We start from the raw sequence: 18,499 nt of genomic DNA, 5'->3' as shown, positions 1-18,499 counted from the left end.
TCAAAAATGAATAAACATTAAAAAAAAAGATGTCAATGACATATTAAGTAAAAAGAGACTGTGGGAGAAAATATGTTGTGGTTCATGTTAATATACATACCACATAACAGATGTATGTGTGTGATTCTAGGTAAGAGAGAGACATGGCACAAAGGGGTACTAGAAAGATACCAATCATATGTTAGTGATATTTTCTCTGGGTATGGGATTTATGGTGATTATATACCTTCTTTCTATTTTTCTGTATTTGAATTGGCTAGTGTTCACGTAATTACTTTTCAAAGTTGAAAAAATGATAATGCTATTTTCACTGAGCAGATGAAGGCACAAAAAAAACCAAATAACCTTTCAGTCCTTCAAACACTTTCTGATTAAAATAGCTGCAGGATGGTGGAAAAAATCAATTTGTTCAAGGATTGGAGATTCTAAACAAGAAATAAATGTGAAGTTAAGAACACACTGGTCTACACAAGCGGAGCTGACATCCTGGCTACCAAGTGAGAGACTAGAAGTTTTAGAGCAGGAAGCTTGGTGGTGGGGGTTCACGCTACGGTTACAGTTACGGTTACGACATGCAGGACTCCCTCAGGTACTGGAGGAAATGAAATCATTACGATGATGAAGAAAAGAAAGCCTTTCCCTACAAAAACAAGCAGTAATTGACAGATTTCATTACCCCCCCAAAAGCAGCGCTGATTAAAAAGCAAAAACAGGTCCAGACATACCGAGGGAAAATACACAATGTCTTCATTCAATTAGTGAAAATGAAGGATTTGGGGGTGACATGAACCTCTCTTTTGTTTTACTAGAAATTATAAAAGTAATGAATACTTATTATTAAAAGTTCAGACAATAGAGAAGCCTAATGGGTGACAAGTGAAAGCCTACACCCCCCACTTCCTCTCCTCAGGAATAATGGCCCTTCACAGTGTGGTGTGGCCCCTCCAGACTGTTTCTGTGCACAAATAGATAAACAGATGGTCAGGCGGAGGAGGAGATACAGTTTTTTGGTATTTGTTTTGATTTTTGCTGTGAAACTTGCTCTATTAATGTATCAGAGACTTCCATCCACGATAATAAGTACAAATGTACTTATTTCATTCATTTTGATAGCCGTGTAATTTTTCAAGCACGGATATTCCACGATTCTTGAGATCATTACCCTCACTGATGGACAGTACTTAATTTTTAAGCTACTTAATTCCACTTAGGTCATTAGTCTTTTTTAAATGTCCTGTTTGGAAAGGTTTCACATTTCTTGAAGATGAATTAGAAACAAGACGCTACCTTACCAATTCCAAATTTCACTACGAAAGATTCCCAAGTCTTTACATACAACACTTTATCTTTATAATAAATTATCTTTGGTTAACATAAAATACAAAATATAAAGAAGAGTGAAAAGAAGACAGCATTACCAAAAAAAAAAAAAAATGTGCTCCTCCCAAAGTCAACTGAAAATAACAACTACTTATGGCAAACATCAGGAGCAAACTAATGGTGCAAAGTAGAATTCTCGCACTATAATGTGAAATTTCTTAAACTATGATGTCAAAAACTTTTAATTTTACTACTAACATGTTTAATAATAAAATAATAATTTTTAAATTTTAATAAAATTTCATTAAAAACTGAAAGGCCTGATAAATACTTCATTCTTATTTCCAGAGGAGTTCATGGTAATACTCAGTTTGGGCCAAGTTTGCACCTTGACGTGGCCATTCTGCGCTGAGTCAAACAGAGAATTTGGTGCCCCTCTAATTTCTAAGTTTCAGAGAGGACTGTAATCACACAGAAAAGATCTGGAAGGACAAGCCAATCGGATGATAGCACTGAAGATGGCAGCGATGACGATGGACAGTAATGGCTGAAATTTCCACAGCACTGTCTCTGTGTGAAACACTATTTCTAGATTCTTCACATAGTTTAACTCATGTAACCGTCACACCAATCCTGGGAGGAGGGAACATACGTAATCATTGCTGCAAAAGAGGGAAGTGAGGAACAGCAAGGCTCGGTAACTTGCCCGAGGCCACGCAGCTGCTAAGCGGCTAGCACACAGCCCGCTCCTGGGTCAACTCTTCGCTACTAGGGGCACCTGGGTGGTTCAGTTAAGTGTCAGACTTCCACTCAAGCCATGATCTCTTGGTTCGTGGGTTTGAGATCTGAGTCGGCCTCTGCATTGTCAGCATGGAGTCTGCTTCAGATCCTGACTCCCTCCCTCCCTCTCTCCCTCCCCCCTTCCCCTGCTTGTGTGCTCTTTCTCTCTCTCTCTCAAAAATAAACATTAAAAAAAATTTTTTTAATAAAAATTTATTTTTAAAAATTTATTTAAAAAACAACAACAACAACAACAAAAACTCTTAGCTACTATACTCACCGCGTCTCACAGCAGAGAGTAACAGTGGGCACCTCTGGGGAGGCAGTGCCCAGGGAGGCAGGCCCGGTGAATGGTGGCTTTTGCTGTTACACTCCAAATACTTCTACAGATTTACAATTTTTTACAGTAAATACTTTAATGTATTTCTTGAAAAAAATCACAAGTCTTATTTACATAAGCCAAAATACTAAACTAAAATTTCATTTTACCCTGAAAAATTATGATAAAAAGAGATTTTAATCAGTCCTTCTCTTAGTTTATCAAATCCTCCAAACTTTAATGTCAGTGTCACCTGAGGCAAGGAGAGAGGCTGCTTCACTCCACATTACTGAAATGAGGACCTGTAATTATACATGAGAAGGTAATTCTGACTCCCTGAGAAAAAAGTTAGGATAGAATTTCTGTAAGAACAGAATTCCAAGGAAAAGGGAAATCTCTCCTCCTCCCAGTAAAGGATTAGGTCTACCAAATTTTTTGGCCTAAAGCAGGGTTTGCAAACTCAAATGCTTATTAGGATGAGTTGGGGTTACAAAGGGAGAGGTGGGACTCCTGCAAATTGAACAGAACATGCGCCTCTAAAGAGGCCAACTGCTCCCCAGGAATTGTCACCATGTAGAACCATTTGACCTCCCATAGTCAAACCATCTGATTTTTCAAAAGCAGTCCAAAATACAGACTTTTACATTAAATCTTCTGGATTTACACAAAAAATCTCCAAATATATCATACGGGGAAAAAACAAAAACAAAACCTGCGGTCCTAATTTAGCTGGTGGGGCCATCAGTTTACAACCTGTAGCTTATGGTGGGCACCTCATCGATGTTTCATCTGAAAAAACCAACCGTGGATAAATGCAGTCTTCTCAGAAGTTGGAATTCTTCCTCACAAATTTACATGCATCTCAGAAGCCTCTAGGCTTCTAAAAAATGTTAGATGCTTCATTAGCGTTTTCAGTAATCTACAAATCTTGCTAAAGTATTTGCCCCGCAGCTACAGGAATCGAAGCACTCATACAAACCATACCTCTGCCTCATGGCTAGGTACCGGAGGTCCAGGCACCCCTTAACAACGAGGCCATAGTCCTGCAGCAGCTTGCTGGCATCTTCTGAAGATCCTACTCCAACTTTTAAAATACTGCCATCTGCCAAAATATCCAATAATGTTTTTGGTAGTGTTTTTCCGCCACGGATCAACTTTGGCAAGCGAACTAAGACACAGAAGCCACTCGAGGAGGCCATTTGAAGGAGTGACAGGGGACTGGCTTTGCCTTCCGAATTCACCTGCAAGAGGAAAACAGGGCCACAGTTCATACCCTACCACAGCACCAAGTACAACATGAAACTGGCAAGAAAAAGTCTAAGAAGTAATTCCTTAACTTCCCAAGGGAAGTGGCTGGCCAAATTTTGGTTCAAATCAAAGGATGAGCCGATGCCAGCAAGCACAATGGACTTTGTGAAGCAGCAGCCTAAACAAAGGTTACTGAGGGCCCCAAACGTGAGCCTGAAATGTGAGCAGTCCATAAATGGTGACACAGAGGAGCGGTGGCTGAGTCACGTGAAACATACTGGTTTTAAAAGTCTAAGTGAAAAAAGTCTAAGAGGTAGAGCGCCAAATGATAAACACCCTTTTTGTTACCCAGACTCTCCAACACGCATGCTAGCAACTCTACTCATTTACCTTATCGTTACTGCCTCAAGATCCAATTTTTGAAAAGAGGGAGGAAACAGTACCAGAAGTAAGCGGCACTGCCAATATAATAAATCCTGGTAGCCCAAGGTGCTTTCTCAGCATTTTATGATCACAAATGGTGTTCACTAAGAAAAAAAAAATGTATACTGAGCCTGAGCTAGGATCCTTATATCTTAAGAGATGGAAATAACTTTTTATATTAACTGATCTAGTTTTAATCTTTTTGAGGTAACAGATAGTTACTTCAAAGCTGGAGAAAAGAGCTGACAGCTAAGAAGTCATTCCTAGAAAAACTTACATGCAAAATTCACATTAATGAAAAGTCCTCTAAAGCTATCCACTGAACCCAGGTTAAACATCCAATAAATTCCAATCCTTCTCATTTTTCGGGACAGGAAATTTAGGACCTACAGGTGAAGCAGTTTGCCTGAACGAGGAGGGATAATGACAAAGTTAGGACTAGAACCCAAATTCCCAAATCTGGAAGGGCAGTTCTCAACCAAGATTCATTTGCACCCCCCTCCCACATCCCAGGGGCATCTGACGATGTCTGGAGAAATTTTGGGTTGTCACAACTTGGAGAGCCAGTGCACAAGTATCTAACAGGTAGAGGCCAGAATGCTACCAAATATCCTACAAGGTACCAGACAGCCTCTCACGACAACCAATCATCTGCCCAAAATATTCACAGCAGGGAACGCTGCTCTGGGCAATGCAGTTCTCTCACTGCTATGTATCAGAGGGCTAGGCATTGTACTAGGTGCCACCGTGGATATGAAGTTATGTAACAGATGGAACCTGCCTTAGGGATTAGAGCCTTATTAGTAGGGTACAATCTACACAAATTGCATGGTAAATACCAAAGGAGTGACTCAAAGTGTTACAAGTAATCAGAGGTAGGATATTTCAGAGTTGAGGTTACCAAAACCACAGAAAGGAAATAGTTAAGATCACAGACCTTCTGTTAAAAACAAAATCCAGAGAGCCCTTGTCTTTGACTTCTACTTCACTAAGTAAAATCATGGCCCAACTCACAAAATCTTAGGATCTCCTTCCTCAGGCAGTGCTTTATCAATGAGGGTTATTTCCATATCCTCAAACAAAGCATGCCAGTTTGATTTCTAAGGTGTCTATTTCTTAGGGCTTAGCCAAGGTCAAAAAAGACCTACAAGAAACTTGACTACTGGTTCCTGTTCTATAACAATTCATCCAGATGTGGCTTTTTATCAGTGAAGAATTCCCTTCCTCCATATACCAGCTCTCCAAGAAAAAGCTAAACATCTCTTCTTCTAATATTTAGCACTGTTAATGTGACATAATACTCACTGCAAATTCCTAAGGCTGGATCTCTGTACATCTTTTGAGTAGTGTTCCATTGTCTAAAATACTTTAAATAAATAACTAGATAGTAAGTTGTCTTTTTAATACTGTTTCGGGATTGTGCTTAAGATCCAATGGATCACATACAGTTTTTCCACTAGGAATTCAAATGTTTATGATTCAAATAGGTACCCAATTTATGTGGAATGTGTCATTGGAAGAATAATGCTTTTAGCAGAGTCAATTTGGCTTAAAGAATAAGACATCTAATCTAGTCTTTCTCACATTCCCCCCTTTTGCTTCCTAGTATCTTTTCGCCTTGACATCACTGACTACTTATGGAAAACAATGGAATCCTTGGCTTACCAACATTATATTTAATAAAACAACAAAAAAAGACACATTTAGGGGCGCCTGGGTGGCGCAGTCGGTTAAGCGTCCGACTTCAGCCAGGTCACGATCTCGCGGTCCGTGAGTTCGAGCCCCGCGTCAGGCTCTGGGCTGATGGCTCAGAGCCTGGAGCCTGTTTCCGATTCTGTGTCTCCCTCTCTCTCTGCCCCTCCCCCGTTCATGCTCTGTCTCTCTCTGTCCCAAAAATAAATAAAAACGTTGAAAAAAAAATTAAAAAAAAAAAAAGACACATTTAAATTTCATTAGCATTATTTAATCCAGTGTTCTTTAGATTAGTCAACTCATAAAAATGTCTGTGACATACATAACATATATATACGTATGCATTTATACATTATAAACATGTAGTACTATCCTAATATGTCACAGATAATATTAAACATACACAAAAGTAAAAACTTTTAATGAATGATGCCATGAAGCATCAAAGTTTGGACAAAATTTTTGTATGGAAACTTTTTCTGTATTCCAGTGATTCACTTAGAGAGCACTGGTTTAAAGAGTCTCTTTCCTGAGGGCCAGTGGATAATCTATTTGGGCTTCAGGATTCTTAAAAGTCCAGAGCTGTACAACTTTCTAGAAAAGCCCACAATTCTTCAAATGACCCCATGGTGGCAGCAGAGAGTAAAGAATGATCTGGGACCATCTTCTGGACTTGAACAGATTAATAAGCGTTCTTAGTCTGTGGAGTTCATGTTTCAGTTAAATTTAGACCGTGGCTTTGAGATATGAATGAGCTTATCCTGTTTAAGTGACACAATAAAGGCTTAATGAGGCTAGAAAGTAACAATAGGAGGATAAAAAAAAAAAAAAATAGGGTGGGAAAAGAATAGGAGACAAATCAGAGATGCTGAGAGAGGCCAGAGCATGTAAGTCCCTAAGTAAACGTAAGTAATTAAGATATCTCGGTTTTACTGAAAGCAATGAAATGGTTTTAAGCAGAGGACTGACATGATCTGATTTTCATTTTTAAAAGTTCACTTTGGTTACCATACGGGGTGTGGGGACCGTAGGTGCACAAGAGTCCAAGCTGGGAGGCAACTCAGGAGGGTACCACAAAGGTCTACAGAAGAGACCCTTGAAGCTTAGGCTAGGGAGGAAGCAGAGGAGAGGCAGAGAAGTACATGGATGCAACATCTATTCTGGAGACAGCACTAGGAAGTATTACCAGAAAAGGGTTAATAGTAAGGAAAAGGATGTAGACCTCCAGCAGGCTTGAAGCCTGGGCCTGTAGAACAATGCTCTTTGGAAAACGACCTTCACTTCATTCAATCTTTAGTGCACCAATTATTTGCATCCATCGAGCGAGGACATCTGTAGCTAGAGACTCTAGAAAACATCAGGCAGGAGCCAGGGGCCAGAAAGATATTTAACATGTCCATCCCCACCTTCCCAAGAGAAAGGCATCTTTTGGCTTCTCAAACATGGCAGAAACCTCATTTTGTACATGTGATTTACATATAATTATACATTACCATGAGTAATTCAGGGGGATCTGGAAATGCATACCTCTATCTGGTAGCGTGCTATGTTATTTCCACAACCATTTCTATGAATTTCTACATATGTTGCCACTGAAGAAACTCAGCATACCATAATTGCCTGTTTGTGTCTGATTTTCAATCTTATCATTTCTGTTGGTCAGCCCTTAGTGGGGAGAATGTCTCCCTGACTTTCATCTTAAAGGTAGAGAAGACTAAGGATAATACTGGTTTGGGAAGAAAACTCAAAAGTTCTGTTGGGAACATGGTAAGTTTGAGATGACTATTAGCCTTTGAAGGGAAGACACCAAGTAGACAGGTGGACATAAAAGGCTAGAGTTCTAATTTTAAGAGTCATCAGCATGTCAATGGTATTTAAAGCTATAAGGCAGACGAGATCACTTAAGAAAAGAATGTTGATTAGAGGACATAAATTTGTGGTCCATGGACACATCTGTTGATCCCCAGACATGTTTAATATTACCATTATTTTGGTTTCCACATATTTAAAAACTTGTACCAAATTTTAAAAATTAGTAAAATTCACACTATTAAAAAGTCTATTTTAAAAAAATCTCTTTAGGGGCGCCTGTCTGGTTCGGTGGGTTAAGCGTCTGACTTCAGCTCAGGTCATGATCTCATGGTTCATGGGTTCGAGCCGCACGTTGGGCTCTGTGCTGACAGCTCAGAGCCTGGATGGAGCCTGCTTCGGATTCTGTGTCTCCCTCTTTCTCTGCCCCTCCCCTGCTTGCACTCTCTCTCTCAAAAATAAATATACATTTGGCACAAAAACAGACACTCAGATCAATGAAACAGAATAGAGAACCCAGAAATGGACCCACAAGCATATGGCCAACTCATCTTTGACAAAGCAGGAAAGAATATCCAATGGAATAAAGACAGTCTCTTCAGCAAGTGGTGCTGGGAAAACTGGACGGCAACATGCAGAAAAATGAACCTACACCACTTTCTTACACCATACACAAAAATAAACTCAAAATGGATCAAAGACCTAAACGTAAGACAGGAAGCCATCAAAATCCTCAAGGAGAAAGCAGGCAAAAACCTCTTTGACCTCAGCCGCAGCAACTTCTTACTCAACATGTCTCTGGAGGCAAGGGAAACAGCAAAAATGAATTATTGGGATCTCATCAAAATAAAAAGCTTCTGCACAGCGAGGGAAACAATCAGCAAAACTAAAAGGCAACCGATGGAATGGGAGAAGATATCTGCAAACGACATATCAGATAAAGAGTTAGTATCCAACATCTATAAAGAACTTACCAAACTCAACACCCAAAAAACAAATAATCCAGTGAAGAAATGGGCAAAAGACATGAATAGGCACTTCTCCAAAGACATCCAGATGGCCAGCCAACATATGAAAAAATGGTCAATATCACTCATCATCAGGGAACTACAAATCAAAACCACAATGAGATACCACCTCACACCTGTCAGAATGACTAACATTAACAACTCAGGCAACAACAGATGTTGGCAAGGATGCGAGAAAGAGAATCTCTTTTGCACTGCTGGTGGGAATGCAAGCTGGTACAGCCACTCTGGAAAACAGTATGGAGGTTCCTCAAAAAATTAAAAATAGAATTACCCTACAACCCAGGAACTGCACTACTAGGTATTTATCCAAAGGATAGAGGTGTGCTATTTCGAAGGAGCGCATACACCCCCATGTTTATAGCAGCACTATCAACAATAGCCAAAGCATGGAAAGAGCCCAAATGTCCATCGATGGATGAATGGATAAAGAAGATGTGGTACATATATATAAGGGAGTATTACTTGGCAATCAAAAAGAGTGAAATCTTGCCATTTGCAACTACGTGGATGAACTAGAGGGTATTATGCTAAGCGAAATTAGTCAGAGAAAGACAAATATTATATGACTTCACTCATATGAGGACTTTAAGACACAGAACAGATGAACATAAGAGAAGGGAAGCAAAAATAATATAAAAACAGGGAGGGGGACAAAATATAAGAGACTCTTAAATACGGAGAACAGAGGTTTACTGGAGGGGTTGTGGGAGGGGGGATGCGCTAAATGGGTAAGGGGAATCAAGGAATCTACCCCTGAAATCACTGTTGCACTATATGCTAACTAACTTGGATGTAAATTTTTAAAAATAATAATAAATAAAAATAAATAAAATAAATAAAATTTAAAAAAAAAAGAAGGAAAAGAGGAAAGAATCATACTGATAGGAGACAGAAAAGTATGAAGACACGAAAGCCAAGAAGAATGTCTTATGCAGGAACTGTGCAGGTGCTTTTGACAGCTAGAATAACACTGGATTATTAAATAAGTGTCCACTGGATTCGAAAACAAGAAAGCCATCAACTTGATCAGTTTCAGTGGGGTAGTATAGTAGGAAGTCAGATTAAAGTAGTTTGAGGAATAAATGGAGCAAATTATACCCAAGTGAGTCGAAGAAAAAAATGAGAGAAAGAAAAGAAATCAATGAAATAAAACACAAACATACAATAAAGAAGATCAACAAAGTGAGAAGTTGATTCTTTGAAAAGACTAATAAAATTGATAAGCTCATAGAAGGAGAAATCAAGAAAAAAGAGAAGCACAAATAAATGATGTCAAGAAGGAAAAGGGAGCCAACTCTACATATCCTTCTGATTGGGGAAAAAAACCTGAAGATATTATAAACATGTTTATGCTCATAATTTTAAAATTTGAAAGCAGATTCTGATGAAAAATATAATTTACCAAAACAGACATGAAGATGGGGTACGTGGCTGGCTCAGTTGGAAAAGCATGCCACTCTGGATCTCAGGGTTGCGAGTTCAAGTCCTCTGTTGGATGTGGAGACTACTTAATAAATAAATAAACAACTTTTTTTTAAAAGACACGAAGAAATAGAAAATTTGAAGAGCCCCAAAACTATTAAAAAATGATATCCCTAATTCAAACACTTCCCTTAAAAAAAAAATAACTGCAGATGGCTTTACCAGTAGATCCTAATCAAATATTTAAGGAAAAAAGAATGACAATCTTTTTTTTTTTTTTTTGAGAGAAAGAGAGACAGCATGCATGCAAGCAGGGGATGGGGAGAAGCAGAGAGAATTTTTATTTATTTATTTATTTATTTTAATTTAAAAAAAATTTTTTTTAATGTTTATTTATTTTTGAGACAGAGAGAGACAGAGCATGAATGGGGGGAGGGTCAGAGAGAGAGGGAGACACAGAATCCGAAGCAGGCTCCAGGCTCTGAGCTGTCAGCACAGAGCCCGACGCGGGGCTCGAACTCGTGAACCACGAGATCATGACCTGAGCCGAAGTCGGACACTTAACCGACTGAGCCACTCAGGTGCCCCGCAGAGAGAATTTTTAGCAGGTTCCATGCTCATCATGGAACCCAACAAAGGGCTTGATCTCACCACTGTGAGATCACAACCTGAGCTGAAATCAAGTCAGACGCTTAACTGACTGAGCCACTCAGGTGCCCAAAAAAGAATGAAATCGTATAGAAACTCTTCCAGAGAACACAACATTAACTTGTTGTGTGAGGCCAATATAACTTTTACTCAAAATCAGACAGGGTCATTTCTAGAAAAGAAAATTATAATCCAATATCACTCTCATGAACATAGTTTTAAAAAAATCCTCTAAAATGCATTAGCAAAATGAATTCAGCAATGTATAAAAAGAATAAAGACATCAGGACCAACTTGGATTTACTCCAGAAATTAAAACACCAATGTCTTTCACCACAAAAACAGAATAAAGGAGAAAAACTACATAGTCATCTCAAGAAATACAGAAAAGTACTTGATAAAATTCAACAACTGTTCATAATGAAAAAAAAAAAAAAACCAAACAACTCTTAACAAACCAAGAATAGAATTCAATGTATTTAATCTGGTAAAGGGATCTACAAACAAACATCGGCATTGTCGAACATGGCACATATCGTATTCAACATGAAAATGTTGAAAGCTGTCATTTTTAAAAATTTATTTAGTCTTTTAATTTTTTTTAATGTTTACTTATTTTTGAAAGAGAAAGAGCAAGTGTGGGGGACTGCCAGAGAGAGAGGGGGACAAAGGATTCGAAGCAGGTTCTGTGTAGACAACAGGGAGCCTGATGCAGGGCTCGAACTCACAAACCGTGAGATCATGACCTGGGCCGAAGTCGGATGCTTAACTGACTGAGCCACCTAGGCACCTCTGAAAGCTGTCATTTTGGGATAGGGAATGAGTCAGGGATGCCTACTGTCACCACTTCTACTGGGCACTTACACTGTAATCCTAGTCAGTACAGTAAGGTAAGAAAAGAAACAAAAGATGTAAGGACTGGAAAGAAAGAAAATGGTCACTTCTCAAATGATATAAGAGTGTACACAAAAATCCAAAAGAATCTACAAGTAATTTGAATTAATGAGTTTATTAAGGGTCCTTAATAGAAGAGAAATATATAAAAATCAACTGCATTTCCATATACCAGAAACACAAAAAAATTTTAAAGATTTCATTTATAAAGAATTTTTAAAATCACAGAAAACTACCGATTTTTAAGAGAAATTAGAGATCTAAATAAATATTCCTAGGTTATAAAACTCAATATTCTAAGCAGTTAATTCCTCACAGATTGATCTACTGATGCCAATACAATCTCAATCAAGATATCAAGAATTTTTTTGTAGAACCTGAAAAGCAGGTTTTAAAAAGTATAAGGAAATGCAAAGGACTAAGATGAAGATATTCTGGAAAAAGAACAAGATAGCAAGTATCACTGTCCTAGGTATCAGGAGTCATGATAAAACAACAGGAACTAAGATAGTTTGTGATCACTGGTGCAAGAATAACAAAACAGACTATTAGAGAGCCCATAAACAGATCTATTCATACAGATAATATGTTCTGAGGTAAAGAGGCATTGCTGAGCAGTGAGGAAAGGTTTATCTTTTCAATTTATGGTACTAGGTAAGACAAGTGGATATCCATATGAGGGAAAAATAAAACTTGACCCTACCTCGCAGCCCCACCCCCACACACAATGAATTTCAGGTGAATCATAAATCTAAATGTGCGAGATTAATGCCATAAAACTCCAAGAAAATAATACAGGAAATATCTTTATGCATAGGAATAGGATAAGACTTCTTAAACTGTACCATACAGATCTTCTGATCATCAAAAGAGAATATTAAAAAGAATGTAAAGGCGGGGTGCTTGGCTGGCTCGGTTGGTAGAGCATGCAACTCTTGATCATGGGGTGATGAGTTCGAGCCCCATGCTGGGTGTAGAGATTACTTAAAAATACATTCTTAAGGGGTGCCTAGGTGGCTCAGTTGGTTGAGCTCCCGGCTTCGGCTCAGGTCACGATCTCACGGTTTGTGAGTTCGAGCCCCGCAGTAGGCTTCCTGCAGTCAGCGCAGAGTCCACTTCAGATCCTCTGTCCCCCTCTCTCTCTACCCCTCCCCCGCTCACAGTCTCTCTCAAAAATAAAAATTAAAAAAAAAATTTTTTTTAAATACAATCTTAAGGGGCACCTGGGTGGCTCAGTCGGTTAAGCGGCCGACTTCGGCTCAGGTCATGATCTCACGGTCCGTGAGTTCGAGCCCCGCGTCGGGCTCTGTGCTGACAGCTCAGAGCCTAGAGCCTGTTTCAGATTCCATGTCTCCCTTTCTCTGACCCTCCCCTGTTCATGCTCTGTCTCTCCCTGTATCAAAACTAAATAAAATGTTTTAAAAAAAAAATACAATCTTAAAAAAATAATAATGTAAAGGCAATTTACAGAATGGGAGAAAACATTCGAGGTATACATTTAACTCACAAAGGATTCATACCCAGAATGTAAAAAGAACTCCTATAATAGATCAGTAAGAAAAAGACAAATCAAAGAAAAAGGGGCAAGAGACTTGCCACTTAGAGATATCTAAATGATCAATAAAATGTAAAAAGATGCTCAACCAAAAAATAAAATAAATAAATTAAAACTTTATAGTACAGCAAAGGCAATTATCAACAAAACTAAACGGCAACCTACTGAATGGGAAAAGATATTTGCAAATGACATATCTGATAAAGGGTTAGATTCCAAAATATATCAAGAACTTACAAACTCAGCACCCAAAACACAAATAATCCAATTTAAAAATGGGCAGAAGATACAAATAGACATTTTTTACACATAGTCAACAGACACATGAAAAGATGATCAATGTCACTCATCATTAGGGGAATGCAAACCAAAACTACAATGAGATACCATCTAACACCCATCAGAATGCTAAAATCAACAACACAAGAGACAACAGGCACGGTGGGTTGTGGAGAAAGGGGATGTGGAGAAAGGGGAACCCTCTTGCACTGTGGATGGGAATACAAACCAATGCAGCCACTCTGGAAAACAGTATGGAGGTCCTCAAAAAAGTTAAAAATAGAACTACCCTATAATCCAGCAACTGCAGTACCCAAAGAATACAAAAATACTAATTCAAAGGGATATATGCACCCCAATGTTTATAGCAGCATTATCTACAATAACCAAATTATGGAATCAGCCCAAGTGCCCGTCAACTGATGAATGGAAAAAGGAGATGTGGGGATGCCTGGGTGGCACAGTCAGGTAAGTGTCAGACTCTTGATTTTGGCTCAGGTCATGATCTTATAGTTCGTGGGATGGAGCCCCATGTCAGGCTCTGGGCTAACAGCACAGAGCCTGCTTGCCATTCTCTCTCTCCCTCTCTCTCTGCTCCTCCCTGACTTGTGCATGCATGCCCTCTCTCTAAAAATAAAGAGGCATTAAAAAATGGCTTAGTAAAAAAGTAAATAATCTGACAGTCCCAAATAAATAAAAATAAAAATCTGGCAGTACCAAAAAATAAACAAAAATTAAAAATAAAAATCTAACAGTACCAACTGTTGACGAGATACAGACAAAGACAGCCTTGGTGGGAGGTTAAATCAGTATAACCACTTCTGAAAACAGCCGAACAATGGCTACACTCATACGATACTGACCGGAGGGTATATTAGTTAAAACCTCCTTAGCAAACAGTTTGGTATCATCCATGTAAGTTAAACATACACACAATTCTATGATGTAGGACTCCACTCCTAGATACATATGCCCAATAATATTGTGTCCATAAATTTATTGCAACATTATTTGTAAGAGCTCCAAACCACAAACTCAAATGCCCATCAATATTAGAATGGATGAAGTGAATCATGATATATTTATACAAGGGATTACTATATGGCAAAGAATCACGGTCACACACACCATAGATAAATCTCACAATGTTGAGCAAAAGAAGTCAGACACAAAAGAATACATACTCTACGGTTTCACATATATTAAATTTAAAAAGCAGGCAAATCTAAATTACAGTGCTTAGGGATGCATGCATAAGTGGTAAAAGTATAAAGAAAAACAAGAATGTAAATACTATAAAATCAGGATAATGATAACTGTTGGGGGACAATGATTATAAGCGGAGCTTCTGGGGTACTAGCAATCTTCTATTTCCTGACCTAGTTTCTAGTTACACAGCTGTTCTCTTTAGATAAATCATTTAGCTATTTTCGGTTCAGGCACTTTTCTTGATGTGTTTTATTTCACAATAAAAAGGTTAAAAAAAAAAGACTTCAGGGGCAAGTAAAACAGATTAGACAAAACTAAATAAAGAAAAAGGGGACTGTAAAAGGGACCTAAAGAAACCGTGCAAAATGAATCCATAGAGACTACAATATGTTAAATATAAAAGAGATTACCAGATATGTAGGATAACATAAAAAGTTGAGAATAGAGCTGATCAAATTACAGCAAGAAAGAAGGAAGAGGAGGGAGAAGATGAGAAAGAAAAGGGGGGGGGGTGGTGGAGAGAAGAACAAACAGGGTAAAGACAATCTGCAAAGAGAATTCAAAAATTGATAAAAGAGGGGCGCCTGGGTGGCTCAGGCAGTTGAGTGTCCAACTCTCAATTTCAGAGGTGAATCTCACCGTTCGTGGGTTCGAACCTCGTGTCGGGCTACACACTGATGGCATGGAGCCTGCTTGGGATCCTCTCTCCCTCTCCTGCCCCTCCCCCACTCACACACATATTCTCTGTCTTTCTCAAAAATAAATAAATAAGCTTAAAAAAAAGAAAGAAAATGCAATGACTTCTTTAAAAAATACTACTAATAAAATAAAAATTGATAGAAGATGTCAATCCTCATTTCTACCTATCTCTCAGAATCCCATGTTGGTAATACAGAAAGAACACTTAGCCTCATCATACTGAATCTTCAGGACCACAAACTCAAAGTGTAGATCTTAAAAGGAGCTACAGAAAGTTAGATTACCTACAAAGAATCAACACTTAGTCTGATAGTCATTTTAAACAGCAACAACAGAAGCCAGAAGACAATGGAATACTGTCTTGAAAATGATGATAAATTGCCATGCTAGAATTTTGTATCCAGTAAAATACCTTTCTTTCAAGCTTAAGAGCAAACTAAAGACACTTTCAAAACAAGAACAATGACAACTAGTTTAATGAGCTTTGAAGACATAAACTTCTAAGAATGACCTTAAAGAAAATGATCCTAAGGAAAAAATGAGCAAAGAAAAAGGTAAACATTTTGGTAAATCCAAACAAATACTCACTGTATTAGACAAGAACAAAAACGTCAACTATACAAGCACACACAAGTGAATAAAAGAGAAAGGGAGGGGCACCTGAGTGGCTCAGTCAGTTAAGCATCCGACTTCGGCTCACATCATGATCTCACAGTTGGTGAGTTTGAGTCCCGCATCGGGCTCTGTGCTGATGGCTCAGAGCCTGGAGCCTGCTTCAGATTCTGTGTCTCCCTCTCTCTCTGCCCCTCCCCCACTCATACTCTGTTTCCCTCTCTGTCAAAAATAAACAAACATTTAAAACAAAAATTTTTTTAAAAAGAGAAAGGGAAATGGAAGAATGGCGACAACAAGGAAGAATAATTTTCTTCATAAAGCTTTTCTGTGGCAGCAAACAGGGAAATGCAATCACACCTGAAGATGTGGCATCCAACATGAATTCAATACTTATCCAAAGCCAAAATGAAGTGGGTTTTGGGTTATTTGCCACTTTAACTTATCCACATCTCTGCTACAGTAATTAAACATTATTAAATCAACCGCTGTTACTAACCACTCACTTCAGACTACCCTGCGGCTGCAGTTATACTTCATTTAGTTAGAAAATCAAGGCGCTTGGCAAAAGTGAATGTTCCTAATCTACTACAGCTCACTGTTTAGTGATGTTTTCTTCTATTATTGTTGGACTATTTCTAAAATGATAGAATTTCATATACAGAATCGACCAGAAGTGTCCAATGCTGTCCTGATGACCCATGCTCACTGGCAGAAACAACTATTGTTGCTGATACGATGAAATCCCTTGAGCGGGCCTAAGGTCTTGGGTGACTACTAAACCCTTCTGGACGCTGTCAAGTGTTCTCGTTCGTGGTCATCCCTGGCATCTGGTTGACCTCTTACCAAATCTGGGACCCGATTTGGTGGCACCTATTCTGCTTAGGGCCTCTTCTGATTACACTTCCTGGCCGTAGGCCATGTTCTACATATCCAAAAGACATATATCGGATAAGATATACATCAACAAGGAATGATAACTATGATTTATTTATAGTTATGTAATATCTTCTGTTTCAAGGAGATTAAAGTTCACTCCGTGAATCAGAATAACAGAGGAACAGACGCACCCTGTGATCCTCATCACAACTATGTAATAACGACTCTCCCCAAAGAAGACCTATTAGAAAAATGAACCAGATGGTTAGGAAAGCCCTGGGCTCAAACGGCGATTACTTTTTTATGCCTCCCATCTCCTATCTGTAAAGTGAAGGTAACAATAGAATTTTCCCACACGGGATTTACTGTGGAAATTAAATGAGATGCTGCAAACAAACAGCAAAGTACCTGGCTGAGAGCAAACAGTATTTCAGATTTTAATGTTATCTCTTTAAATGCTACTTTGTGTAATAATTCCCATTTAAATAGACTTCCTTAACTAACTTCTCCATGGCATCCTTATGAAAATACTATTTAAAATATTAATAGGAGCTAATGTATAATGAGTACTTACTATATGTGAAAATCATGCTGAACCCTTTATAGGGCTTATCTATTTGACTCCTTTGAAAAGCCCTGGGAGGGAGCTACCATTACAGCCCTACGACAAACAAGTTCATGAGCCTCTGAGAAGGTAAGTAGCTTGTCTGAGTTCACAGAATAAGCGGTCAAAATGGGACTCGGACAGATCTGTCTCACTCCAGAACCCATGATTTTAAGCACTCTCCCCTCCTGACGAGAGAAGCAGCTTCTCCGTCTGCTAAATTCTATTTATGAGCTAGTTGAGAACAAGCTAATTCTCCTTTAGTCTTATCCTCTACTTGACTATTCAAGGTCCCTAGTTAGAAAAGCAGAAAAGATTTACATGGTTTATTTTTGCTTTTTAACTTACCCACTCACAGTCAATTCCAAGTACTGGGAGATCTTCTAACTCACTCCTAAGCAATGGCTCGATGTGGTCCCACTCTGCCTCGTGAGACACAGTCACCACCTTTGCTTCGAGAATCTTCTCCTCCCACGAGGCTCTGGGGGCACCGCAGTGCAGCTGGTCGTCTGCTGGAGGGGGCTGCTCCCTCCTGCCCGGGGCTTGCTGCTGCCTCCGCCGTTGCCAGGGGTCAAGGCTCGCTTTGCTCCTCCGGCACCGGATGCCCTTCCACAGGACAAACCCCCCCACAGCCACACCGACAAGGGTGGTCACTGTCAAAGCCGTTAAGTATTTAGACATCTTCAACTTTTTTGCGGCTTAGGAAAGCATATCAGTAATCCCACAATCTGCAAAACAAATGGCAACAATATATTTATATACAGAATTTAAACCTATATGGAAACATGTTTTCCCCTAAAAAGTGCTCCACTTATAACCCATGTGTCCACAAACTAAACAACAACAAAAAAGAAAGAAAGAAAGAAAGAAAGAAAGAAAGAAAGAAAGAAAGAAAGAAAGAAAGAGCTACAAATTTCCACATGGAAAAAGTGATATTTAACTTTTTCACTTTTGTACTTTCTCGGTCTTCATTCTCAGCCAAGAAAACGCCCCTGCATTCTACCAGCTGCCCAGTGCTCCCTTAATCAGGCATTAACAGGGTGTCTGAACATACATATACGTGTATGGAATTTGAA

The 18,499-nt window shown here is 38.9% G+C and overlaps 1 protein-coding gene across 3 annotated transcripts in view; it reads right to left on the bottom strand.

The window, feature by feature from the left end:
* Positions 1–18,499, bottom strand: part of EXD2 (exonuclease 3'-5' domain containing 2) — a 50,317-nt gene that overhangs the window by 19,725 nt on the left and 12,093 nt on the right. For all 3 annotated transcript variants that reach the window (XM_030319407.2, XM_030319411.1, XM_030319409.1), the window contains 2 exons: positions 17,772–18,151; positions 3,404–3,660 (listed from right to left, as the gene is read on the bottom strand). In XM_030319407.2, the coding sequence (XP_030175267.1) occupies positions 3,404–3,660; positions 17,772–18,104 (590 nt within the window). In that variant the 5' untranslated portion in view covers positions 18,105–18,151. The remainder of the gene's footprint in view (positions 1–3,403; positions 3,661–17,771; positions 18,152–18,499) is intronic.

Source organism: Lynx canadensis, chromosome B3 (assembly GCF_007474595.2).
Source record: "Lynx canadensis isolate LIC74 chromosome B3, mLynCan4.pri.v2, whole genome shotgun sequence".
NCBI classification, from domain to species: Eukaryota; Metazoa; Chordata; class Mammalia; order Carnivora; family Felidae; genus Lynx; species Lynx canadensis.
Note: the sequence above shows the minus strand (reverse complement) of the source record. Positions and strands in the feature narration are given on the sequence as shown.